Source organism: Typha angustifolia, chromosome 15, assembly GCF_048772165.1.
Source record: "Typha angustifolia cultivar Huaian chromosome 15, ASM4877216v1, whole genome shotgun sequence".
In the NCBI taxonomy this organism is placed as follows: domain Eukaryota; kingdom Viridiplantae; phylum Streptophyta; class Magnoliopsida; order Poales; family Typhaceae; genus Typha; species Typha angustifolia.
The window spans coordinates 2,251,908-2,278,076 of record NC_133253.1 but is presented as its reverse complement, the minus strand read 5'-3'; the positions used below and the strand labels follow the sequence as shown (position 1 = coordinate 2,278,076).

General features: G+C 37.9%; 4 protein-coding genes across 6 annotated transcripts; 2 read left to right on the top strand and 2 right to left on the bottom strand.

The window, feature by feature from the left end:
• Window positions 1-1,977: 1,977 nt before the first annotated feature.
• Window positions 1,978-5,467, top strand: LOC140778140 (uncharacterized). Of its 3 annotated transcripts, none has more exons than XM_073122707.1 (7): window positions 1,978-2,115; window positions 2,603-2,783; window positions 3,112-3,252; window positions 3,412-3,520; window positions 3,677-3,738; window positions 4,363-4,466; window positions 4,987-5,467. In XM_073122707.1, exons 2-7 carry the CDS (start codon window positions 2,691-2,693, stop codon window positions 5,087-5,089), a joined length of 612 nt encoding a protein of 203 aa, XP_072978808.1. In that variant the 5' UTR covers window positions 1,978-2,115; window positions 2,603-2,690; the 3' UTR covers window positions 5,090-5,467. The 3 variants fall into 3 exon arrangements, with proteins under 3 accessions (XP_072978808.1, XP_072978809.1, XP_072978807.1); XM_073122708.1 differs by lacking the exon at window positions 1,978-2,115 and adding an exon at window positions 2,124-2,309; XM_073122706.1 differs by lacking the exon at window positions 1,978-2,115 and having other exon boundaries at window positions 2,124-2,783.
• A 1,089-nt stretch (window positions 5,468-6,556) lies between these two features.
• LOC140779540 (ubiquitin carboxyl-terminal hydrolase 17-like) lies at window positions 6,557-15,145 on the top strand. Its single transcript, XM_073124648.1, has 11 exons — window positions 6,557-7,245; window positions 8,018-9,203; window positions 9,311-9,399; window positions 10,232-10,317; window positions 10,420-10,582; window positions 11,905-12,025; window positions 12,146-12,303; window positions 13,335-13,419; window positions 13,560-13,769; window positions 14,143-14,204; window positions 14,289-15,145. Exons 1-11 carry the CDS (start codon window positions 6,929-6,931, stop codon window positions 14,671-14,673), a joined length of 2,862 nt encoding a protein of 953 aa, XP_072980749.1. The 5' UTR covers window positions 6,557-6,928; the 3' UTR covers window positions 14,674-15,145.
• A 2,400-nt stretch (window positions 15,146-17,545) lies between these two features.
• Window positions 17,546-19,057, bottom strand: LOC140779541 (uncharacterized). Its single transcript, XM_073124649.1, has one exon. The coding sequence runs from the start codon at window positions 18,860-18,862 to the stop codon at window positions 17,699-17,701; it is 1,164 nt and encodes a 387-aa protein (XP_072980750.1). The 5' UTR covers window positions 18,863-19,057; the 3' UTR covers window positions 17,546-17,698.
• A 574-nt stretch (window positions 19,058-19,631) lies between these two features.
• Window positions 19,632-25,450, bottom strand: LOC140779760 (vacuolar protein-sorting-associated protein 37 homolog 1-like). Its single transcript, XM_073125002.1, has 8 exons — window positions 25,226-25,450; window positions 24,028-24,065; window positions 22,635-22,853; window positions 21,299-21,386; window positions 20,703-20,742; window positions 20,565-20,611; window positions 20,272-20,392; window positions 19,632-20,060 (listed from the first exon to the last, which is right to left on the bottom strand). The coding sequence occupies exons 2-8, from the start codon at window positions 24,051-24,053 to the stop codon at window positions 19,900-19,902; spliced, it is 702 nt and encodes a 233-aa protein (XP_072981103.1). The 5' UTR covers window positions 24,054-24,065; window positions 25,226-25,450; the 3' UTR covers window positions 19,632-19,899.
• Between the last annotated feature and the right edge of the window lie 719 nt (window positions 25,451-26,169).

Here is a 26,169-nt window from a genome sequence, read left to right as displayed (position 1 = left end):
GCCACATTTATGGCCACCAATACATATCAGAGCTGAGCATAATCAGCAGAATCTGAGATGCTCGAGATTGTGGTGACCAACATTAGCATACTAATGAGGTATTAAGATTAACAAAAAGGATAATAGGAAAGGAAAACAGAAAAGCTTTCCTAATTTCCTAGATCACAACTAGTCAATTGTGCAATCCTAATTCATTAACTTTGTGAACAATCTTGAGAATTCAGTAAGCTAACAAATGCTTTGAAAATCATGCAGGAGGACATCACCAAGTAAGCCAACACACTTGATCCAACCACGAATCTGAGTAACCATAAATCCAAAGTTTCACATGTAAGAGAGAAACTTAATCCACAAACCTTCATGGCTACATGTCAGTGTGCAGCACAGACTACTGATCTAATGACCTTTAACCTAATCCAGAACAGTTCTCCTAGGACAGATAAAGCAGTGGCACCCTACATCCCATCCTACCTCTCCTATTATCGAGTATCTTTTCTGTGTTCTCAAAAATCCAATAATAAGTTCCTTTCTTCCCTAACATTCTTATTGTTATCTTATCTCATGATAGTTTGACACCTCTCGTTCCCATAGGTTACATCAATATGATAGATTGTCAAGTAGATAGTCATAGGAGATTCAATTTCAAGTTCATGATTCATACGACTGTAGAACAGTGGTTCTTAAGAAAGGGCATCACGGCACAAGATAAAAAATATATCCAATTAAAACCGTCAGCCTGTCAGATATCCATTGTTTTTTTTTTTGGTCCTTCTAGAAAATAATTTCTACATAACACTTTCTACTAAATATTAAAGCTTCTATATTTCCTCCCAATGTCTTTTTCTCTGGTGGAAACCCTCAATAAAGTGAAAGAACTTCACCAGTGATCAAGCAAATTAAAGGTTTCCATCATTGGTTGTGTAATCATGACTCCGTGAGAAGGTATATAGTCACAGTTGAAGCTCCTTTTAGAAACATGGTAAAACAGAAACAATTATGGGTGTACAAAAACATAATCTCGATTTGGAACTTACATAGTAAGTGCTCCCTAGTAACTCCATAATTTTGAAAATGGTGCATTTTCAACAGCCTACTTCTCTACGAAGCTCAACCAGGTAAAGCAGAGAGCAGATGAATGAATGGGCAGCATAATGCATAGCTCTTGAACCTAGCTTAAACTTAAATTAAATGCCACATTTTCCAACACATACTTTGCTTAGACTAAAAAAAAAATACATCTCTTTGGCCTTACTGTTAAATAGGAAAACTGAGTTGTTGTTTGTGATACAATATATCTATATCTCCATCCTAAGTTAAACTGAGAAAAAATCTCCAGTAAAAGACAGAAGCTCCCGTGGTAAATAAAGTCTTTCGCTTTATAGCCAATTAATGCATCTTTCATCTACGATCTAAGCATAACAATAACTACAGAACTTTGAACTCCAAATCCTCCATGATCTTGCCCTCACCTATCAATAATACCCACTCACATGCTTCATCAACAAATCCTGTAAACTAAATCAATTTCCTCTAAGCCTAAATCTCCAGCAATTTATTGCGACGAGAACTTCCATTCCATCAATTTTCGATCAAACAAATACAAATTTGGAGGTCAAACCATATCTCTCTCTACATAAACGAACGCGAATGATCGACACAGCACATCAAACTACAGAACGAGATCGAAAAGATGAAACCCTAGAGGCTTACCTTCGCGTGCTTTCGCTTCGCTCCGTCCGGCCTTGCCTCGCCTAGCCACGTTTCAGTTATTATTACGGTAGTAATTACAACTTTTACAATTTAAACCTTTGAATCATATGGTTTGCACCTCATTTTCTCAATATTATTAATTAGACCCCCGCGTTTTAAGTTAAATGACTTAAAAGGCACGAAAAATTAGACCCCATTTTACGTTTTCTATAATTTAATACCGGTATAGGGTTTCAATTAAAAATGATTGAAGGACGGGGGTGCAAACCGCAATGAACACACAAACCAGGGTGCGAAATGAAAAAGAATTCCCTAGTTTTCTAAGACGAGATGGAGGAACTAGGAAGCCATCGTCTACCTTGGATCCTTTTCCGTCTTATATTGCGTCTAATCCCAAGGTTCCTGGTAAAGACTCGAATACTTATTCTTATTGTGTATACCACTTTAAAGGCCCTGCTTAATCTATGTCTAAACCTAGCAGAAGCAAAAGAAACATTAGAAGAGAAAGCTCTAAGATCTCGAAAGGCCCCGTTTCGTTTGATGATTCATATTAGTGGAATAGGATCTCTCACTGTTTGGGTTCTCGAAGGCTATCTGTGGTGAATTTTTTCTATTTTTCCTCCGATTTGTCGGGGAGTACTTTGAACTCTTCTATGATTTCTCATTTGGATACAACCAGGATATGAGTAAAATTATAGTTTTAGAAATTCTAATGTGATCGGTAGTAGTATGATTCAATTTTTCTGTGTCTACCATATCATAGATTTGCAGTCAACTGAAGTGGTTTATGTACGAACCTTTCAATTATTCTTAGCTATAGTCTTTTTCACATGACAAATTCAAATTATTAGTTCAAAACTTATTCATGACATTTGTAGGTTCTTTTGTGCAGGATATTCATGAGTTTAAGAAGGTATTAATTTTCTCGTGGAGATACCCTCTGAATTAAGAAAGCTTGAGGAAACAAGAAGGTCAAAGAAATGTTCTCTTTGTTCTATGGACTCTGGAAACATCTATTCAGCAAGACAGAGTTCCATGTTCTTATTCTAGGAATCGACAAGGCTGGGAAAACTGTAATTCTTGCTATAATCTTCGCTTTGTTACTTAAAATTATATATTTTATCTTTTCTACTAGGATGAAACTTTTAATTTCGTAACATTTGTTGGGTAAGAACTAGTGAACTGAAGAGGATGACACCTTGAGTTGATTGGTTTCATTGACTTGTATCTCGTAGCAAGGCTTTCATATAAGCTTTCAGTTTCCTTTGTGCTCTTAAACATATCCATTTTGAACATTGTGACTTTGCTGTCATTGTGACACTGAGCTTTATCACACTTCTTTAATGATTTACTTTCCATGTACGAGCTGTCCTGACATTGCTTGATATTTCCTGAGTACAGACTTTGCTAGAGAAGCTGAAGTCCTTTCATTCAAACTTGGAAGGGCTTCCACCTGATCGGATTGTTCCAACAGTCGGGCTTAACATTGGCCGCATTGAAGCATCAAATGCGAAACTAGTTTTTTGGGACTTGGGAGGTCAGGTATGGTTTGTTTAGTAAGTACTGAGATCTCTATGTTATTTTTGATATATGCAGCTGAGACATGATAAGTACTTCAGGGGTAATTGCATGGATGCTGTAGCATTGGGTATATTGTTGTATCCAAACATCAAATTACAATGCATTTACTTACTAATACAGATTGGTCTTCGTACAATTTGGGAGAAATATTACGAGGAAGCACATGCTATAGTATATGTTATAGATGCCGCTTCTCCATCAACATTCGAAGATTCAAAGTCTGCATTGGGTTAGTTCACAGTTTTTCTGTATAGCACAGTAATGTCATGAAATTATCTTGGCCCTGTATTGCTGGTTGGTATGATTTTGGTATTCGGCAAACTTTAGGCTCCAGAGTCTCTTGATATTATAACTCCTTAATAGAAGCTCTAAAATGATTGTACAGAGAGAGTACTTCGCCATGAAGATTTACATGGGGCACCACTTCTCATATTGGCAAACAAGCAGGTTAGACTTTATTCTTTTTCTTACCAAGTGAGATTATGCATAATTGTCACGATCCTCTGTATAGGATATTACCTGCTTATCTTATTTTTCTGTTGTAAAACATTAATTTCTACAGAATTTACTACAGCAATATATGTTTTAGACTTTCCCTACTTTAATCTACTTCTCTATTTCGTACAACACAAAATCCCAGATATAGTTGGAGGTGACCAAGTAGCATATTTTGCGAAGGGAAAAGAAGATAGAAATAGAGATGTATCACTGTGGAGATCACTTTCATCCATGAAACCAATGTGTCCGGATCATGGATGGATAAGTGTTGAAGGATTTAATCTAATGCATTGCCTACAGATATGTCATCATTTGGGGCACATTTGTCATCATTCAAGCTCGTTGAACTTATTCTGAAACTATTGGACATATAACCTTCCAGTTCAGACCTCTTTCTTGAAAAAACATGGAAAAGAATTGGTTATGTCAAACACAAATTTTTCTCTTTGCTTATACTAAGAATGAAAGTAAACATGGTGATAATTATGAAAGAGAATTGAAGATGCAAACATAATATAAGCACACTGATGTTTCCCTTCTTTAGCAACAATCTTTTCTTGGGTGCTTCAACAGGATCTACCTGGAGCTGTGTCGGCTGAAGAATTGGCTCGATACTTGGATCTGAAAAAGTTAAATGAGAGGCTGTACATGTTTGAAGCTGTATCTGCATATGATGGGTGAGTAAAGCAACCTCAGTTCCTTTAATTTTCTGCTTACCCAAAACTTGACTAGTGAAACATGTGGTTACATGATATGCACAGTAACCATGGGAACTTTATTATATTTCTGGATTTCTTTTTTCATGGGAACTGTTAAAATAGAATTAAAAAGGCAGTTAGATGTATTCTCATGCCTCTATGCTCGATCTTTATGATATCATCTTTGTAGGAAAATATGGTGAGTCTGCAATCTGCATGTAGAGTAGGACACAATACTAGGTTATCCAGAATACGGTAAATCGCCATCTAAAAGGAAAATATTCCTGGATGTTGGTGATTGTTGGAGAATCAATTTCTAGTCAATAACATGTTATCAGATTATTTGTTTATTAATAGCATTCCTAGTACAGATTTATGGCTGGGCAAGTGGGCATTCAGATAATTCTGAGATGATGCTCTAATTTCATAAGAATTTGATCTTTGTTCTATGTCATTCACGATGTCTGATCAAACGATTACCTCAACTACTTATATGCAGGATGGGAATTACATCTTCTGTTGACTGGTTAGTTGATGTGATGGAAAGAACTAAACGCACGGAAATTTTGAGAATACGGGCAGGTGCAGCTGGTCGTATTTAACACTTTCTTCTTTCTACTTGACATTAAAGACCTTCCAGAACAAAGCAATTAATGCAGAAGATCTTTGGCTGCTAAATAAGGTCTCATGCCACATTATTCTTAATCCTAGCTGATCACATCAAAACGGTGTGATATAACGTGTATCATCTTGCTGGGCCCGATGCAAAATCATCTTCTGCAGTCTAGTTCTTTGATGATCATGTTATAGTTCAACTGATTCAAGTTGTTTAAACTTTCTTTTTTGTTGCGAAAGTCCTATAGTATCAAATACATTATATACCAATCCAGAAGGAGAACTCCCTATGTTCCCAAAATTTGTAAGAGGAATGAAAGTACTAGTTGTTTATTGGAGCATAATTTTTCGCAAGTTGGTGATTTACCTGATCCTGATGCCTCTGGGATACGAGCCAAAGTAAGAAATACTCATACAAGCACAATCTCGTAGGCTTCTTTTTGTTTGTTATCTTGCTCATTGTAGCAAATTTACTACAGGACTTCGTAGAGCAAATACGAACGTTAGAAGATTCCAGAAGTACTTACTATCCCATCAACTTCTCAGAAATCTAAATCACTTCTTCTATCATATAAACCTCTCATTTTATTTTATTTTCCAGTTCTTGAGAAGAGGTGGTGACTAAATCCCAATTAAACTTTCACTAGGACCATGACACGAAGATCGTGACGGCCACTTCCCTGCAATTAGAAAGCATTGATCTCTTATCTTCTAATCAAGTTTTACGTCCACAAAATCATGCCCACACGTTCCGGTGAGCCACAAACATGCATCCAACTAATCTATCCACGCACGTATTCCTATATGCTTCACCAGGTCAACGTCACGTGCCCGGCACGTCGTTGACACCAAGTGGCCCATAAGTGCGATCGCTTTTATTCCCCTTGTCGACTAATCCGACGGCTTAGAATGGTTGACATCGGAGGAATAGACGCTTTAGATCCTACCGAATAATCCATCATTGGGCACTCCGCGGGCCCCGCCTTGGCTTTTAACGTCATCCACGGGCCGAGCCACATTAGTCAAGATTGTTGACGTAATGCGGATTTAATTACTAGAATATAATGGGCAGAATTAGACTTCATTGGGCCGGGCCCCACCAGACGGTCAATTTCTAAGTTGACGCAGCAGTGACAGCTTCGCGTAGGTTCGCCAACGCCGTTAAATTACAGGCAGTGATTTGAGAAAAATAGACAGGAGATTTTTCGCAATATGACTAAAATATAGAGAGTAATTTGTAAACAACCCAGCATATATTATATATATATTCTTTAATTTCCGAAGGACGAAGTACTAAACTACAATCACGTGGGAAGCACGTGACAATCGGGTCTTGACGTCCGTTTCTTCTCTGTATCCCTTTCTTTTCACACACACACACACCCTGCTCTCCCACTCTTCACTCCTTCCTACACCCTTCGCCCTCCTGGATCAAAAATAACTTTGTCCCCGTCCGAAACCCCCCCTCATCATTACGCTATTCCAAGATTCCCCCCACCCAATCGCAGCCCAAGCATCAAGAAATCCAACCAAATCATCCAATTATTCCTCTCTCTCTCTCTCTCTCTCTCTCTCTCTCTCTCTCTCTCTCTCTCTCTCATAAATCACCAAATTATTTCTTCCTTTATCCTCCCCGATCGATCCCTTTCCGTAGCCCTACTCCGGCATCATGACCTCATCACCCATCTCTGGTATTGTTACCGCTTCAAGCAGACAACCCTAGCATCTCCGCTTTCCTCTGTCTCTCCCGATTGCATTTGGATACCTGCAAATCTATGTTTAGATCTAGGAGGAAGACGGCAGAGCACCGGATTGGCGCCGGTTAGATGCCCCACCGGGGTAATCTAGGGTTTCTCGACGGCGGCGCCGCCTTGCCGGTAATCCTCTTCTTCTGCTTACTCATCCTCCTCCTCCTCGCCAGCGGCGTAGTGCGCCGGAGATGGCGGCTAGCGGCGGCGAGGAGGGAGGAGGTGATGCGGCTCGCGGCGCTCGCGGCGGAGGAGGCGGATGCGGCCCGGGCGGAGGAGGAGGCCGCTGCAGTTACTTATGCCGCAATTTCTCTAGGTCAGCGGCTGACGCAGTGTGCGTTTTGCTTTAGCCCCACGACTACGAGGTGCTCGCGATGCAAGGCAGTAAGATATTGGTGAGTGGTAGTTTGATTGTTTTTTTTTTTCTTGTGTTATTTTTTGTCGTAATCAGGGGGTTTGATTATGGTTGTGTAGAAGTACCTGTGGCTTTGTTGATTCTTAGTAACTTTTGCATTAAAGTTGGCGAATTCTGGTTTGGAATTTGGATTTTTGTGGAAACTAAAATAGGCAGCTTTTAGGTTTCTTCTTTTGGTTCTCTAATCTCAATCAGAGTACATTTCCATTTGTTCTAGTACGCTGTTTGTTTTATTCTATGTTCATGTTTGTTTGGGTTCAAAGAAGCAGGAGATCAAAGCTAATAAGGTTGTCTTGTTGGGGAATTGGAAGCGGCTGAATAGTCGAATAGCTTGCGTTTGCATCAAATCTTTTATGTGAAAAATATCATTTAAAATAAATTCAAGCAGCGTGAAGGATCAAAAGGAACTAGCACTTCTTTGTTCATCAAATTCTCTAATTGATACTCAAATAGAGACTTCTGATGATAATGATCTAAGAATACTACGATCAGCCTTTTATACCAAAGAGTAGGATTACAACAATAGTGCTCTTTCTATGTAAGTTGTGGAATTATAACATGCTCTAATCAGTTAGAAATTCTTCTTAGTGGCGTATCTATAGGTTGCATACCAGTTTGCTTCATTTTATGTGAATTTACTTGGAGTGCAATGGGAAAATATGCATAGCAGAAATATATGCTATGCCATGTTCTTGTATGCTTTCTATATGTACAACTGATGATGTTGAATATCTTCTCCTTGAGTATTGAAGCTCTAGGAAATGCCAGGTAACTCATTGGAGACAAGGCCATAAGGAAGATTGTCACCCCCCTCAAATTGATGATCACAGTTTACAACAATTACAGTCAACAGACATGAAACAAATGCAAGCTGCACAATCTAATTTATGCAACCGGAGTTTAAATTATGAAGGAGAATTACAGAAGAAGCAAGTCAAGAAATCCTTTGAGAGATCACATTCCCAATCCAACTTCTCGTCGGACTGTTTGAATGAGGATGACTTTTTGGGGACATCAGGAACAGAGAGTATTGATTCATCCACCAACTTATCAACGTCTAGTAGCTTTACTGTCTCTGGAGAAGCATCTGATGATGCTTCTGCTTGTGAGGATGAGAAGGTGCGTCATGATGCTAGAATGGGCAAATCTTCCTCTGGAATGGAAGTTCATGCTACCAGGGTAGACCTTAAGGAAGTTCCACCGTGTAAATCTTTTAATGTCACATCATCTGTGGATAACTTTAGTCGCAAAAGTAAGCAGAATGATTCCTCTGGTAGATCTAGGACACTTGATTCTGAGGTAGATGCCCCATTTCCCTCAAAGTTTGCTACTTCTGATGATCGTACTGACAGAAAGACTTCTGAATATGCTGGTGGATGTCAGGATGCAGACATCGATACAGTTGTGCCTCCAATTGCTCGCAGCAATAATTCTGTTGATTCCCAATTTAGTCGAGACAGTTACTACAATCAATCAGATGACAAATCACATTTTGGTATCTCCTCTAAGTGGACTAATCGTGCGGTATCTCCAGAAACAAGATCCAGAAAATTCTCTAACAACTCGGTTTTGTCAGATAGTACTCAGCCTAATAGTACAGGGTTGGCAGCTAATGGATATAATAAAACAGGTTGTGCTGCTAGTGGGAGAAGCAATGACATACCGTTTGTACATTCTAAGAAGCTTAAATCTTTAGCATCTGCTTCTTATGCTAATCGTGCATCTTCTATTGGTGGGCGCCACTCTGTATTGTGTGATACATCTTCAAAGATTGACAATCCTTCTGGCACTCCAAGACTGTCTGAGACTATGAGTTTGGAAACAAATGACTCTAATAATTCTAAAATATCACTTAGAAGAGTTATTCAACAATTAAAACCTTCAAAAATCTCAAGGCATTATTCATCCAGTTTGGAAGATGATGCATCCAAATACAAGGTGTGTTGGTACTTGGTACTTCTCCATAGGACTCTATGCAATATAGTTTCTTGTTAGGAATTTAGTTATACTGATACATTTTTTTTCCTCTTTTTTTTTGCCTTCAGATGCTTTTCCCATACGATTTCTTTGTTAAACTGTACAAGTATGACTTAGCGGAGCTGCGTCCTTCTGGTCTTACCAACTGTGGCAATAGGTAAAACCGTAATCGGTATCTTTCCAATAAAAATATTACTAGCTAGTAAAGAGGCTAGCTCTTGGTATGCCATTTTGATCCCAGTACCACGTCTTCTACTTGAAGTTATTCAAGTTTAACTATTTTTGTATCAATATGCATGTTAGTCAAGGAAAATATTTTGTACATTAATTATATACATATACAAAATTTCTCATGTGAAATGACATGCGTATATATATATATATATATATATATATATATATATATATATATATATAGTTAGTTAGTTAGTTAGTTAGTTAGCTAGATTGATAGACAAATGTATCACCTAATGCTTTAGTTTGCATACAATCATCATCGTAAAAGTAGCGTAGTAGTTCAATGACTTATGGGGATATAATAGAAGTATAGCACTTCTACACAAATGTCATTTGGCATTTGATCCTCTTTTTCTTTCATTGGACTGATTATGACACTTGATAACTCTTTCATCTTGTAAGGGCCAATATGCTCATGCTCAGACATTTCAATGTTTGAGGACCACATTTCGATGGTCTATCATTTTTTACCCCCAATATTTATGTTTTCGTTCAAAAACTTTTGTAATAGTCATGAATATGCTAAAACTGTATTTATTTCTTGCTACGATATTGTAAATCTGAGATAGTTGGAAACCCAGCATCTCTAGAAATTAAATCATGCTCATGGAAAAGGGAAACCATATGGAGTTTGGATATTTAGATGGTATTACATATGCAATAGTTTAATATCTTTTTGCTGACTTCCAAATTCCAATCAGATGATTAAATGATTGATACCCTTTCTAATATGTATCTTTGGTTTACTGCAGCTGTTATGCAAATGCTGTGCTCCAGTGCTTGGCATTTACACGGCCACTTACTGCTTATCTTCTTCAAGGACTTCATTCAACAACATGCATGTTTTTCTCCATTTATTTTGGTTTTTTCCACTTCTGTTAGCTTTTTTGCAATAAGAATGTACCCTTACATTATTGAACTTTTCTTTTATTGTTTATAGGCCCAAAAGGAGAATGGTGTTTCACATGTGAACTTGAAAGTCTAGTTAGGCAGGCAAAACAGGGGTACTCTCCCTTGTCTACTATCAGTATACTCTCTCATATACATGATATCGGAAGCCATCTTGGTCATGGGAGAGAAGAAGATGCACATGAATTTCTGAGGTAAGTTAAGCATCAAATTTGTGGTATAAAACATTTAAAAAATGTTGAGACGACTTGCAGGAAACTCCGGTAAGTAGTTTGTTATATTCAATAAATATTGGCAAGTCAAAAATATGTTTGATCATTTAGTATAAGGTTAAAGTTTAGATAATGGACATAATTTGTTGATTGACATAACCTCAATATAAAGGAGACTATGGAAGAAATCATTTATTTATAAGTTTTAAAGCGACTAAAATCTGTGTTAAGAGAGCTTCTTTGTAATATGTCCAAAATAATTATAGGTTAGAGATATTACTATTCTGTGGAGCGCAAGGAACATGTTCTGCTCAAACTTGAATTACTTCATGATTTAGTACTTTTTCTTTTGTCTTAATCATCCACTATCTACGGTGCCAGGGAACCACTTTGTTAATAAATATTTAGGATAAGGTTCTTTGACGCTCAGAGATGCAAATGAGCTGGGGTAATCACAAACTGCTTGGGCTTGGCTTGTAATTTACTCCTATGAGCTCTGTTGCTTGTAAAGCAAGTTCAGTTTAGCATTGGCAGGTCACAACAAGCTGCATTTGAATATGACATTAGCAGGGGATATGATATTCTTCTGTTGCGTTGTTAAAAGTGGCTCCTGAGCTGAGCCTGAAAATAATCAAATATGTGTTGTGGGTGGCTACAATATATGGGATTGACTGCTTGAGCTTGATATCCTAAGATCTGTGGCAGGTATACCGAGTAAGTCAAGCAGCCCGAACTTGGGTTTGCTCGATGAGACCTATCTATTTCATATCACATGTGTCCAAGCAGAAATAGAATGGTTGCATATGTGTTTGTTGACTAGCTTGAGGCCCCAATGGGACTACCCTTATGCCAGTTTCACTCATACATGGCATAGATATCTGCATACCTATGGGTACCCCTATGGATCAATTTATGACTCTAATAACAGTGTACCACATGGATGGGTAGGATCATTAGACTCACTATACTGACTATCACTATTCTACAGAAGGTTCTTTCCTATACTTGAACAAAGATAAAGGAACCCTTGTTGTAAGAACTCTTCCAATTCTCTAAAATAGAGAATTAGGCTCTTTAACTTTACACCAACCTATGAACCTGCAAGAGAAGTTCCTTGTTTTGTTCTTCATTATTGGTAACATAAGTTCTTTGGCTTGTACAATATTGTTTAAGATTGTTCAGTTAAATCAAGTACTCAAATATACATAGTTCATTTGATGACGATGAGATAATCAATAGTTCAATACTTTTAGCTAGTTTGGTTGCCCTCTCCTGACCATTCATTGTGATCTATATTTTGACAGGTATGCAATTGATGCGATGCAATCTGTGTGCCTTAAGGAAGCTGGAGCATATGCAGTTGGCAAAATAACTGAAGAAACTACTCTTATACAGTTAACATTTGGTGGTTACCTTCGATCAAAGGTATGTCAAAAATCTGCCTGATTACTGATTTTCTTGTGCTGTTAATCTATAAGCTGTACTAAGTTTCTTTTCAGTTCTTCTGGGAATGAATATTAAATGGTTCATGATTGGTAAATACAGATAAGGTGCATGAGATGCCAGGGAAAATCAGAGAGAAATGAGAGGATGATGGATCTTACTGTAGAAATACATGGGGATATCAGAACACTTGAAGAAGCTCTTAAACAATTTACAACTACTGAAATATTGGAGGGCGAGAACAAGTACCATTGCAGTAGGTTGGTTGCTTTATCCCTTTCCTTCTGGAAGTCCTTATACACTTTTTTTCAATACCTTTGTACGGAGTATATTTGCCGCTTTTGTTGGGATGTCATAGAATTGCAGCTAGAAATAAGGTTGCTTTTCTTCATGTTCTTCATGTTTCTAGTTTTAATATGAAGCATTAGTTTGGTTATATTTGCTACAACCTGCTAGATTAACTATTTAATTCTATTGAAACATTAGTAAGCTTTTCTTTTTTGAATAAATTTGCCCAAAAAGCTTCAAGGAGGTTGTATATACTACTGTTGGTAATCTGTTGGTAATGTAATGCATATTTGTCATTTTTCACTGAAATGGTAAGAATATGGGCATTTGCAGTGCAAAGAGCTTGTTAGAGCTCTTTTGACTGGATGAGTGGAGTGATCCTCTTTTAAGTTTGAGTTGTGTTTTAGAGTATGGAGTTCAAATATTATTATAGTGTACTCATTTTGTACATTGACAATGGCAAACCATTACTTCATACTTTTGAGTATTATAGAGGTGTTGAATGGCTAGTTCCCATAATAACAATGAGCTTTTAATTAATGGGTTTTTTTTTTCTTTTAGCTATTCCATGTAGATCTATCTTGGGGTCATGTCGTGATTCAGTGAAAAATTGTACTCGTTATATACTTCCTCTTTCTGTGCTAGTCCCTTTGGGTCCTCATTCCATGTGGCGTGTTTCATCTAAATAAATGATTTCTTATTGGTACTTGGCATTCCTATCCTATATAAGTCCACCTATTGCTGGATATCAAATTTCTCGCCTTTTTCTTTGAACACTAGATTACTGGAGCGCATCAGTACATGGCGAGTTCACACACCCATATACTATGCAATTTACATTTTTTTTCCTTTTCAGAAATGACACTTCCACTTTTTGGTTAGTGAACAGTACATGTCTCCATCTTCTTGATCAGCTGAACTAGAATACGTGTTCACTTTTAAGTAAACTTGTGCATTATTATATCTTCCTGACAATCTATTATTGTTTCCCATTCCATGTCAGATGCAAATCATATGAGCGCGCAAAGAAGAAATTGACAGTATTGGATGCCCCTAATATTCTTACAATTGTCTTGAAACGTTTTCAGGTAATTTTGCCTAAGCCGTGGAATTATGCTCCCAACCTAGACATTGAGTTGGTTTCCTTTTACCTTTTGTTTAGTGATTTAGTCTAAAATGACTGTATTCTGTTATTCAGATTTAACAAGTACTACATTATTTTCTGTAGTTTGGTAAATATGGCAAACTCAACAAAGCAGTCCGGTTCCCTGAGTATTTGGATTTAGCTCCTTACATGAGTGGAACAGATGATAAATCCCTGTACAGGCTTTATGCGGTTGTCGTACATCTGGATGTAATGAATGCCTCCTTTTCTGGTCACTATATATGTTACATATCAAGCACTCTGGGAAAATGGTACAAGGCTGATGACAGCAAGGTGTGTAATCATCACCACCTCTCTTGGTCCTTAAATCTGTTATCTTATACTCATATAAGATATTGTTGTCAAGCACTTTGGAAAAGTTTTCCTATCCTAAGTGGATGTTTAACTATCTTAACTACCTTAACTACTAAGTTGGGAGGCGATCGTTGACATGTTAGTATTCATATAGTTTACCTGTCGGCATTTTCAGATTGCATAACGTGATAAAATTGGATCTTCTGATTATCATAGTTGCTTAATTTCTAATTTCTGTTTGTTTCCTATTCTTGCACATAAGTTGCACATCACAGTTCTGTTCATTAGATATCAGTAATAAAAGACAGAAACTAGTAAATTAGCTGAATGCATATGTTGATTTTTTATGCAGGTAAAACCTGTGGAGCTCGAAAAGGTCTTGTCACAAAATGCTTACATGCTATTATATGCAAGGTAGCATCTAGTGGACCAAGCCTGATTTTCTTTGAGAGTAATTTCTATTGGGCTGATTAATATGCAAGCATATGTCTTTGTTAGGTGCACCCCTCAGGCCCCAAGCGTGATAAGAAATGCAACACCGCTGTGCCAACTGAAGGAGAACAGCAGATGGAAGGAAGAAGCTAATGCTGGTGCAGATGCAGATGCAGAGAAAGCAAGATCACATCCCAGGATCTTATGCCGGAACTCTGCTAGATGCCCTACAAGCCAAGTCCAACTACATTTGCCCACCAGTCATTCATTCAGCTATGAACCGTCAAATATTTTCAAGGAGAGATTTGAACTTCCTAGAACAGATTCTTCTAGTGACAACTCTTCCCTTTTCAGCTACTCAGATGAGGGTTCCTGGAGCACTGAGAGCACCAGAAACTCTACTAGCACTGAGGAGTACTCTGAATACATATTTGGCGGGACAGGATCTTGATAATTTGAGAAGCTTTGTGAGTTTCTCTGAAAAATCTAACGGTTCACTTGTGATTCCTGTGAACTAAGAGATCTTTCTCCAAGATGGGAACAAGCAAAGAAGCTCAGAGCTTGGTATTATTGGCCTCGGATTGTTGTTGCTGGAGACATGAAGATGAGGTGGCAGTGTTTGACAGGATCTGGAGCAAGAACAGCGAGGGCAAACTCATGGAGTGATGACTTTCCAGTCATTTTGTAAGTTCACTCATCTAATCTGTTGAGGTAACTATCAGGAAAATATAGTAGATAGACTGACCTGGTTAACCCATTTGAGGTGATGGCCAACATGTAATATGAGTTGTAGAGACGAACAGCTCAAACATTTTATTGGTATGTTTGGGTTGTATAGTGGAAATAAGGATAGGCTGTATAGATGTATTATGCTATTACTTCAATGGAGAAGGAAAATAGAAAACCTATGAAGAAAGAATAAATTATTCTTCCAGCCTCTGCTTGTTATCAGGTGATGTAGCCTTAATTGAGGGTGAACTATGTGCATATATGTAACTTTTTCTCAGTTGAGCCTCATGATTCCATGCGGTATAAAATAAGCCAGATGATTTTCTCCCAGTTTCTGGAGTATTGCAGTACGCAGAAAAGATATTAATAGTCGTAGTATCTCAGAACATGAAATCACATAAGTGACTCAAATATTGAACAAAGTCTAACGCTGATGTGCATGGAAATTTCAAGCAACCGAGCCGACCACACATTAGAGCTAACACAGATAACTAAATAAAATGTAACCTGCAGGGATGATGAGAAATCCATACCAGCAGTTCCTGATCCCAGGATTCTCTGTACTTCCACAACACAGAGGAGAACCAAGTTAAAAGACAGCAATGCTATTAGAAAACATGCATAAGATGACACTAATATTTTTCCACTGTGTAAACAATCAGATGCAACTGAAATGTTATAAAGTACGCATAATATGTATGATGACAGAGTAATGAAAAGGACTTAATAGTTAATACCATGCTATCATGGGAAGGCACTAACTCATCTTAAGCGATGATGGTGCTGTTTAGCATTTTACCAGATCAGGATATAGTTCAACGCAGCAGATGCGGATGGAACTCCCTGAAATCATCATTCATGACTAGCAAACCCCTACTGATGATAACCATGGTTAATATAATGAAGTAAATGATTATAATAGCTGTAACAAGTACAAGTAATTCCAAAATAAATAAGTTTTTGTTGAAAAAGATGGTAGATATAAAAAAGCATCCTTTAACTTCACTAATTGCACGAATATCTCTCAATTGCAATTTGTGCCTTGAGAACTTTTTCATTAAAGATACTCAAACCAGTGAGAAAAATCAGAAGGAACACTTGATATGTAGAACAAAACATAAGTAATAATATAGAAGAAAAACTAAGAATTTTTATCCAAACCCCAACAATTAGTAGAAAAAGAAGCAGGAAGAATTTATCAGGTCTAACAAGTACTAATGAGCAATTATACAGAGCAAAAAAAAATGAATCCCCAAGCACATTTCTTCGCACCTTTATTTCTTGAATCCCCTAACGAGTCCTTCTTCTCTGGAATTAAACTATATTTCTTGAATCCCTTCTTACATAAAAATGAATCCTTACCACCTAAACTCTTATCATTTATCTGCATTAGTGCAGCTACTAGTGCCTCTCCTAATATAGTCATTCAGGTTCCCAAGTTATTGAGAGTCCTCCTTTATATATAAAGAGTCATCTTTATGAATTATGATAATTCTTGACCAAGACAACTCCCAAATTTTAACATTCAGTCAAAAATATGCACGTCTAATGTAGCATCAGTTTTGTGTGTGTGTGTGTATGTATGCCACACATATAGATGCACTCTTTCAAAATATACACAATCAGTTTTTCACAATAACAAGACCCACTGCCTTATCAAATTGCTTCCCTATATATCTTCGGACCAAGCATCCACTAAATTGGCTTGGCATGTGATGATACCATATCAATCCAAGGGCACCTCTCCGCTTTCCTCCAGCAAGCTCCAAGTACCAGCATATATATATATTCAAGTAGCAAATGAAGCATGGGCATGAACAGGGATATTGATACACATGATACAAAGACAAAGATGCCATAATTCCTGAAAGTAGAGTTCTAAATGGCTAGGGTACAGGAAAAACTATATCCTTACATTAAATGTTTTCTTTGATTACAGAATATATAGCTCTCCCTCATGCTAATAGAAACAAAGAAACCAACCAAGCAACTGTAAGTTTCTAATAAAAGAAAATTTTCAACTTTACAGATAATGTCATGATCTGCAAGAAAATTATCCAAGTCAATCAAAGATCAGTAAGTGGAGGAAGCATCAACAGTCGGGCAATTGGAGTACTAAATTATGAAGTTATCAAATAAAAGCATCAAATCAGGATGGATATATAACAACAAGTGATATACAGCACTTGTTGCTTGATGAAGCAGAGTCTGTGAATACATAAGGTGGAACTCTCTTAGCTAAATTTCATATCATCCAGTTAACTTTAGTATCTAAAGTTGCACTATCTAAAAGTTAAACTTCCCATCACTTGCAAGCTAACAGACAGGATTTAAAGAACACTAATAATGAATGAAATGAATACCAATTTCTAGTATACATCATCTTTACAAGAATTATTAAAATTGAATGCATATAATGACAGAAGAATGAAGAGAAGTTAAAATATGTACCTGACATGTCAGGTAGAGTTGATGTTCATGCTTGTGCAAGGAAAGCATAGCTAGAATTTTCCTTTCTGCAAAGTACCACTATCGACTGGACGTTCAGTAGTAAATTTGTTGACATCCAAACTCGCAGAAACGTGAAATGCCTCTTGAAAGTTCCAAGATTGATGCTTAGAATTATTATTCAAAAATGAAAATATAGGTAAAGTTACAAACAAGTTATACAACCTACAACATAATTCTGGCTCAGCCATCATCTCAATTAGTCATACAACACCACAACTGCCACAAGAAACCACGTTCTACAGCATCCGCAACTGAATCTCTTCATCCTTCAAGAAGGGAAGGTTCTGGAGATTACCCAGAAGTTCATCAGTGGCATCCACATCTATATGAAAGCTCACCATCTCATCTTCGTGCGTTCCCATGCCGACCCCACTTTCTGGAGCCCTGACTTCCTCATTGATATTTATCCCCCTGACCTCCTCTCCGCCGACATTAGTACCCAATGGCTCACTATTCCCACCGGAAGATCGCTTCTTTACACTCCCTCCGACCTTCTTCCTCGCCATAGTCTTCTTATTCCTCGTCACTGGCGCCGTTCGCTGCGGCTCGACCGCAGTCCCCTTCTTGCGACTATTTTGTGTCTTTCCGGTTCCAGGGCGAATCGAGCTCTCCGGCGTCTGATTGGCAGGTGGCGGCTGTTCCCCGCGCCAGGGAAACACCGGATTAAATGGTTTCCATCCGGAATTGAGATCAGGGCCATTGGGAAACCCTAGCGGGAAGAAACCCCAAACGCAGTAGTACATGTCGGTTCCCGGTACGACCGGCGGCGGGGCAGCGAGCTCGGCGGCTTGGAAGGCGCGGCCGCAGTTAGGGCACCGCAGGGACCGGTTCAGGTATGCGCGTGCGTACTGGTGCACATGGCAGCACGCGGTGCACGCCGTCCAGAAGGAGGAAGAGGAGGAAGAGGAGGCAGGAGGCGAAGGTTTCGAGGTGGATGAGGTGGCGATCTGGATCTCCGCATCGAAGAGGGACTTCTTGGAGGGGTCAGACAGGACCGAGAAGGCGTCGGCGACAAGGCGGAAGGCCGCCTCGGCACCGGAGTACTTGTTGCGGTCGGGGTGGAGGAGGATGGCGAGGCGGCGGTAGCTGCGCTTCACCGCGGTGGAGTCGGCGGCACCGCCGCCGGAGATGGGAGGGGTAAGCTGGAGGACGGCGTACCAGTCGACGTGGTTGTTGATCCGGCGCTGGGAGGCGAGGAGGACGTCTGCGACTGCGAGGATCTGATCGGCGCCGTCGATGAGGGGGTCGCAATCCACGGACCGCTCCGCGAATCGCTTGCTACCGACGAGGTCCTTGGCAGCGAGGAGCCTTCCAGCGATATCCAGCCACCTCTCCGCCTCTGTCTGAACCGGAGCGGCGGCGGCGCCGGTGCCGGTGCCGGGCCAGATGTGGTGGTCCATTAGTGTGGAGAAGAGAAGGACTGCAAGAAATTTAATTGCAGGGTTAAAGATCGGAGGAGGGGCGATGTCGTCTTTTTAGAGACTGGAGGATCGTATTTTGAGTTAAAAGGGAGAGGTGAGCCAGGTGGACGCCGAGCAAGTTAGCGTCTTGAGTCTCGAATCTCGATGGCCTGGAATTTTGTGTCCGTAAAGTAGTTGGGCGTCGATCGTGTGTGCGCGCGCGTGCGCGCATGTGTGTGTAGAATATATTTGTACAGTTGTAACAGATTTTCCGAAGCTTACAAAGGGTCCCACCAAAACCTCTAACATAAATCTTGAGCAAAACCCCGTTGAGGTGTGAGTCGTCGTCCGTCAGTCGTGTGACTAAGAATTGGCTAACTAACTACTCCAAGAAGATAGGCCAGTCTCTAAATAATGGAGAATATATTTTATGATTAGAATTTCCAATGCGTTACAGGTATAAATAATCCAAAACTAATATACTCACTATCTTTATGAATTATGACACTTGTAGCCCTAATATAAATGTCATTGATAACATTCTAAAGCACGTCGCAAGAAACCCCTACCTAGGTGGCAATTGTAGTGAAAAGGAATTCTAATTTCCATTTTTATAATGCAGTTTCAAGTCGATGTTGCTATAATCAACATATCATAAACTAAGGGAAAAGAATGAAGAAAACCAGCTCTGTTTGGCATAAATATACAGGAAAGCTTCATTCCCATTCGTTCCCAGCACACTCAAAGTAGAATTTTGAAGTACCAATCAGGACACAACCGACACAATAAGCGAGTTTGGATTCCTTCGAGTAATTAGAGAGATCTAGAGTCCATAGAAAGTGTTCCTTCTGCCGCCACACAAGCATAGTTTGTACTGCAGATTCTGATTCACAATATCGATTGGCGGCAGGGTACAGTCAATTTCTTTTATCAGAAAAGGGAAAGAAAAATAAAGAAACTAGAGCAGATTTGCAATATCAAATGCTGCATTGCTCTAATATCTGGAGCTGATCCAAGTAGAGAAAGCCTCCAACCTTTCAGCAAATTGAAGTCTTGGCAGCAAGATGTAGCAAGGCTCGTCGGTGGTAAGTGGTGCGGAGCTTCTTGTACTTCTGTACAAATGTAGGAAGGTCAATCTCTTTTTCCAGAAGCCTTCTGTTCAATAACTCAGATTCCTCGTCCACCTTGTTCATTGCCTCTGTGGAGCAAATAAGACACCCAATAAACATTATTATTGGATCACATATACCAATAAGCATTTACTTTTGGCTATCAAATCAGGCATATATCTGCATATGTTTGATGTTATGGCTAGACAGTATAATGTTATCCATGTCCAGTTTTATAGTTAGGAACCAAGTCTGAACTAAAAGAACCGAGATTACATAAGCATTTGTGCATTTCCTTACCACGCAACTTGTCAAGCAGTGCAGAGGGAGAACAGGCCTTTAAAATGTCTTCCTTTTGCCTCTCCAATTCAGCCAGCTTCTCTTGAGCAGCAGCCAACTCGGTTGTCCGAATTACAGTGCACTGCATATATCAGCAGATGCAGAAAAGCAGTCATGCAGCAGAAAGATACTATACAGCAAGTGTAGACCAGATGCATGATGCTTCTTATAGAAAAGCAAGATTCCATGATAATGCTGATGGTGGTAATATGGTTCAATGCTTATTGTAAATTAATGAGGTGTTGAAATTCTACCTGATTCCTGATCTCCGTTATACGTGGTTCTTTTTCCAAATTCTCCCCTGCGGAATCAAAATGCACCACACTTAGCCTATACAATGAAAGAATTCAAGCACCAATAAGCATGTCTGGCACATGAAATAAGCAACATACTAGCAATTTGCAATGTCTCCTTCCGAAGCTCATCTCGTAACTGAAGTGGACACATAAAATGTCAGATGAGAGCACAGTTGCCCAGTTTTAATCTTATTAATGCAAAAAATTGAGTTTAGAAAAACCAAAGAAAAATATAATCAACATCACTCCAGCAATAAAGGAGATCCTTGGAGATTCAAGAAATTGATAAACCGTTGCAAGAGGATTATGTCAAGACCAAACTGCAAATGCATTGAAGCAGAAAATGGATTAACCATAACATAGACAACCAGTAAAAGCTGTAAACATCTCTATATTCCAACAAAGCCATTTGCAAGTATCAGCAACTTCCAGAGACCACAAAAATTCCCAAATGCATTAAAGCAAAGATGAGTTAGTAGCATAAACATTATCAGTGACTAGATATAAAATCATTTATATAAGTTAGTTCACAAGTAAAACCAAACCAAATGAACTAAGAGGATTTTTGAGTGATTTTCTTGACTAGCAGAAATTAGAAAGGAGAGCTTATCAAGAAGTGTCATTATCGTTGGAAAAATATTAATCACACTCACAGAAGGTGCAGATTAGTAAGAATGTGGTCTTGAACTTACATTGTTCTGAATTTTAACTTGGTCGAGTGAATTGAAAAAAGCACTGTATGCCTCTTTGTCATTTAGAAGCTTCCGCAACTCATCAACACTGCAGGTCAACCACAACAATAAGTGACAGAACTAAAAGCACAATGTTCTGTGAAAGAAAGATATAACTGTAAGAGAATTGAACACTAGATTATATGTTTATACAAGAATTAAAACATCATAACCATATAGTCGCACACAAACCATATGTTTGTACAATTGTTGCAACTTGCAAGAAGAAAAGGAAAAGTCATGAAACACAAATAATCTTTTGAAATGTCTGGAAAGGTCCAGATCAGTGATCATTATATTAGAAAATCACACACATAGATATCTGAAAAATTCTATTCATAGGATCAAAAGTACAAAAAGATAAAATATCAGCTATAAGTAATCAATTTGACATCTAGAAGAAGATGATCTAGAAATGAAATTACATAGGAGGGTGTCTCCTTGACTGTTTACCAGCTACAAAGATTTCTACTATATAATAGGCTGCAAAAAGGTTAAAATTTAGATTTCTTAATATGATCTCTATAGCTTAAAACATGAACTAAGTCACTAACCATACTCCAATAAGTTCAGAAGCCTCTAACAAAAATAATAAATCAAACCTTTACAGAAACCTACAAGCCTGTGAAGCCACTGCTGCTGCAAAGTACCTTTAAAAATCTTTCTTATTTAAGCAGAACAAAATAAAAAATACGATAGTGCCAGCTAGACACAGATTATCTCCTTTTCTTACTATATACAACAGATCCCATGCCAAATGACAGTTTCCAGGTTTTCAGTGGTAGTAGCTCTTTCCTTTGCTTTTAACATACTAGTTAGCATTTGTACATTATTATTCATTTTTATCATTCTTTCTTCTTTTATAGCCTTCTAACTTCTAAGTTCCAAGTGAGGGAAAAGTAATTAGCACTGTCACTAAGTGCCATACTACATATATTAGTAATTTTTTCACAGTTAACTTACAAGACATGCTTATGGTTCATAATGAAGCAGGGAAAATATGCCTTATTTTCAAAGAAAACTTATAAAATATGGATTTAGCCAGTGTACTATGGAATACGGATCATGTACTTCTGATTTTGTAACAGATATCTCTTCCTGTTTCACCATAAACTATGGGATGCATTGATAGGCATATATCAAGTCCCACAATCAGAAAAAGAATGGTTCAAGAACAATAGGGTAAGATAGATAAAGTAAAAGATAAGCATCTATGCAGCCAAAAGAGGAGAAAATATATCCTAAAGTGACTAATAGAGTATAGGAAGTAGCAGTGAAAAGAGAAATCAGTAACTACCTTTTATCTTTCAGGCGAGCAATTATTCCTGCTGCCTCTGCAGGTGACGGTTGCCCATGTGGTGGAGACTGAGGGTGGCCAGGAGCTTTTTGATATGGACTGACACTGGAAGAGCTACTTGGTGTGGAAGGGCGCGAAGAACTAAGCAATGAGGGTGGGTACCAAGACTGTGCAGGGCTCTCCTGGAAATTTGGCTGACCTTGTTGCTGCTGGGAAGACCTGCAACCATATATTCAAGCATGTTGAGATAAACTAAGTAAATATTTCATAATGCGTATGCGATACATAATCCTCCTAGAATGGTACTTGTCATTCATTCTATTCAAATGGCTCATTATCCTGTTAAATGCAAGTTACAACAAGTTTCTACATGCTATAATTCTTGTGCCAATCATGCATGCATTGCAACGTGGAATATTGCACCTTGACTTCTATCTTATCAAGAACCCAAAGAGATAATTCAAAAAGGCTGAGAGAGCTAAAGAGCTTAAGTTACACTAGCAACATTACACGGCCAACAAGGGATTGTACAGCAGCAAAACTATGCAGGATTTACTAGTTTATAAATATAGAAAGTTCCCATAATGAATAACTTTGGCACCATAGGAATTTGGGATTACTCAAAAGTAGCTTTCTCCTGGTTGCTATGCAGAATCAAAACAATTTGGCATTAAGGTAAAAATCACAAAAACACCATAATCTGAAATGTGGAGAACATTCATTGATACTAAAAACAATTAAGCTATCGTCCAACCATCATAGATAATTGAATTTTGATTCTTGTTTTTTAATAAAATGACAGCTCTTGCACCTAGGCAACCAGGTTAGGCAGATCCGCCCTAAAAGCTGCTTAGGACCTGCTAGGTATCCACCATAGTACTTGCCATAGTATTGGACTGTTGGAGATGATGCCCAATTGATGGCTTGATATGACCATAGTGTAGATATAGTTGTTTTAATTTGTCGTCTCAACTCTCAAGTATTAATCTGGATCTCTATTTATTCATCATTTACTTGATTTATACAGTTTTTAAGCCTACTTAATTTCTAGACTTCCTCTTAAACATGCATCTAGCAGTGTAGGCATTGGGTGTTTTTTCATGTGCCTGTACAGTCTCTTGAAACCATGATTTTGGATTGTAAAGTTCAACATAAAAACACTGAATAATGTTTAACATGTGTAGTGGTAAAAAAGAAAATCTAAAGCAAAAGAAAGTATTATAAACAATTGATGTACTAGTTCAGCTTATTTGATTTGTTTATTTACCTCTGACTCTACTAGCCTAGCCTTTTCACTCCTAAGTACGCCCACCCCCCAACAAAGAAAATAAGAACAGATGCATTACAAAAGAATTAAAATCAAAGGAAAACATTGGCAGATATACTAACTTACCCAAAAAAAGGAATTCTCCAACTCATCGTTTTTCTTTCCTGCACATTAATAATACAGTTAGTTTAGCAACATAAAACTGAAAATTATCTATCAGTTTCGATAAATAATTGAACTTGATGTAACATTGATGTCCTCTATCTTTGTTGCATAACTCAAAGCACAGTAGACTAAGCATACAAACAATACTTTATTGGCAAAAACCACACAGAACTGATTTTATTAAATGCCATCCGGTTACTTGATCCTGAATAGCAGTCCAATTCAAACAATGCAAGTAACTTATGAGTAGTGAAATAACAATATAGTTCAATAACTGAGTACTCTAACCATCTCAAGATGCACACAGTAAATGCTCTCTGTTAATCTCTATAGTCTATATTACTAGAACTGAATATACAAAGCAGCCTATATGTGCAGAATCATCACATGGTGCATCAATCTGTCAATCTTTCATGCTTTATACATGCTGAAGTTGAACTGATGTGAGCCATAACTCACGTTAATGAATACAGTGAGCTAGGCTAGTTTCCATCTTCTAGTTCAGGTCCTTCAATCTGTTTTTGTCTTGAGTAGGCACAATAAAGGAATATACACAAAGTAGCCGGATAGCTAATTTCAAGAAAGCAGACATTCTAATGCAATTCAAAGTGACAATTATTTCTCAATTGCGCTGGTCATGGTTATCTTTAAAGGTTTTCTTCTTCTTCTTTTTTCTGGAAATAGAAATAAACAGATGTATCCACAAAACTATTACAGATATTTATCCTCCAAAGTGGGAGATCTTCATGCCTAAATTTCTCAACTTGGATGACTGAAATCGAATCTTTACCTACATGAGAATCTTTGTAACTTGTATATAATTTCAACAAAGTGAAATTAAAGATAGGTAACCAATCTTTTATGTCCCAATTGATCTCTCAAGTAATCAAAGGATAACCTAGACACCATTCTCAACAAAATTTACAAGGTAAATACTCGTTCCGCCTCAATCCGTATAGAAAACATAGAACCATTTTAACGAGGCGATCGAATTGCTCCCTCAATCACTCAGCAACAACAAACAATTAAAACCCTAGCCACGGATCCCCGATGAACAAAAGGAGGAGATCGGAAAATTCCGCCCTAACTAAAAACGCCGGAGTGAATTCTCGAAAGAAATATAGCAAATCTCGAATAAAATTAGGGCTCGGAGACGCACCTCTTTCGTGGCAACGAGGTATCCCCGCCCGTGGGGGAATTGATCACGGAAGAAGTCGATCAAATAAGGAGGAAGGGAAAGAGGGAGAGCGTTGATCGAGGAAAACGGCTACAAAAACGAACGCGCTCTCAATACTCTCTTTCCTAGGATCACTTTTTCTTTTGTTGTGTTCTTTTGAACTTCTTAGGATGACTAGAAACTTCCAGGTGCTAAGACGTTGTCTTAGGATGGATTACTCTACTAATCTACTTCTTTTCCAAACCTGGAGATCCCAAATAGGTCAACTTTGCCACAAATTTTTTTTATTTTTTTTTTATTTGGTTGACTTCTTGGAAGAGCAAGAATGTTTGTGTATTGCGCAAACATAACATTTTATAATAAATAAATAAAAAATACATTTGATACAAGCATTCCGTTTTAAGAGCAAGAATGCTCATATTATTGCATGTGTTTGGTATGGATATTTTAATTTCACTCACTTTGTCCAGACTGCCAAAGACTCTCTTCTGCATAAAGAACAAGAAATTAACTACATTTTGAATTGAATTAGTTCTCTAATCTTAATTAATATTTTGAATGGCAACATTAATTTTTTCTTGGCCGATGAAAAGTTTTACAAAAAATATTATTTATCTAATTTGTAATTATTTAAATTGTAAAGTTATATATATGTGTTTAGAGAAGCAAATCATAATTGACTCACATATATGTATAGGTCTTTATAATATGATTGTATTTGAGTGATTTGTTTTAGTTTTTGGTCTTCAACTTTAAAGTAGCAATATGTACCTGTGATGGCTAATTTAAAATTTTAGTTTTTTTTTAAATATATAAATATGCAAATAATTATAAAAAATATTTTGAGGAAAATTTTTATTTCGCCCTTTTTTATATTTTTATGTTATTTTTGTTTCGACCTAACTTTTTTTTTATTTACTATTTAC

Bases quoted from the DNA above. Each gene is read 5' to 3' on its own strand.
- LOC140778140 (XM_073122707.1), top strand. From the start codon at position 2,691: ATGTTCTCTTTGTTCTATGGACTCTGGAAACATCTATTCAGCAAGACA. The intron at 2,784-3,111 runs GTAATTCTTGCT...TCCTGAGTACAG, and splicing joins TCGACAAGGCTGGGAAAACT to ACTTTGCTAGAGAAGCTGAA. The intron at 3,253-3,411 runs GTATGGTTTGTT...TTACTAATACAG, and splicing joins TTTGGGACTTGGGAGGTCAG to ATTGGTCTTCGTACAATTTG.
- LOC140779540 (XM_073124648.1), top strand. From the start codon at position 6,929: ATGCCCCACCGGGGTAATCTAGGGTTTCTCGACGGCGGCGCCGCCTTG. The intron at 9,204-9,310 runs GTGTGTTGGTAC...TTTTGCCTTCAG, and splicing joins ATGATGCATCCAAATACAAG to ATGCTTTTCCCATACGATTT. The intron at 10,318-10,419 runs GCATGTTTTTCT...TATTGTTTATAG, and splicing joins AGGACTTCATTCAACAACAT to GCCCAAAAGGAGAATGGTGT.
- LOC140779541 (XM_073124649.1), bottom strand. From the start codon at position 18,862: ATGGACCACCACATCTGGCCCGGCACCGGCACCGGCGCCGCCGCCGCT.
- LOC140779760 (XM_073125002.1), bottom strand. From the start codon at position 24,053: ATGAGTTGGAGAATTCCTTTTTTTGG. The intron at 22,854-24,027 runs GTAAGTTAGTAT...ATATGGTTGCAG, and splicing joins TGGAGAATTCCTTTTTTTGG to GTCTTCCCAGCAGCAACAAG. The intron at 20,393-20,564 runs GTAGAATTTCAA...TGATATATGCAG, and splicing joins TAACGGAGATCAGGAATCAG to TGCACTGTAATTCGGACAAC.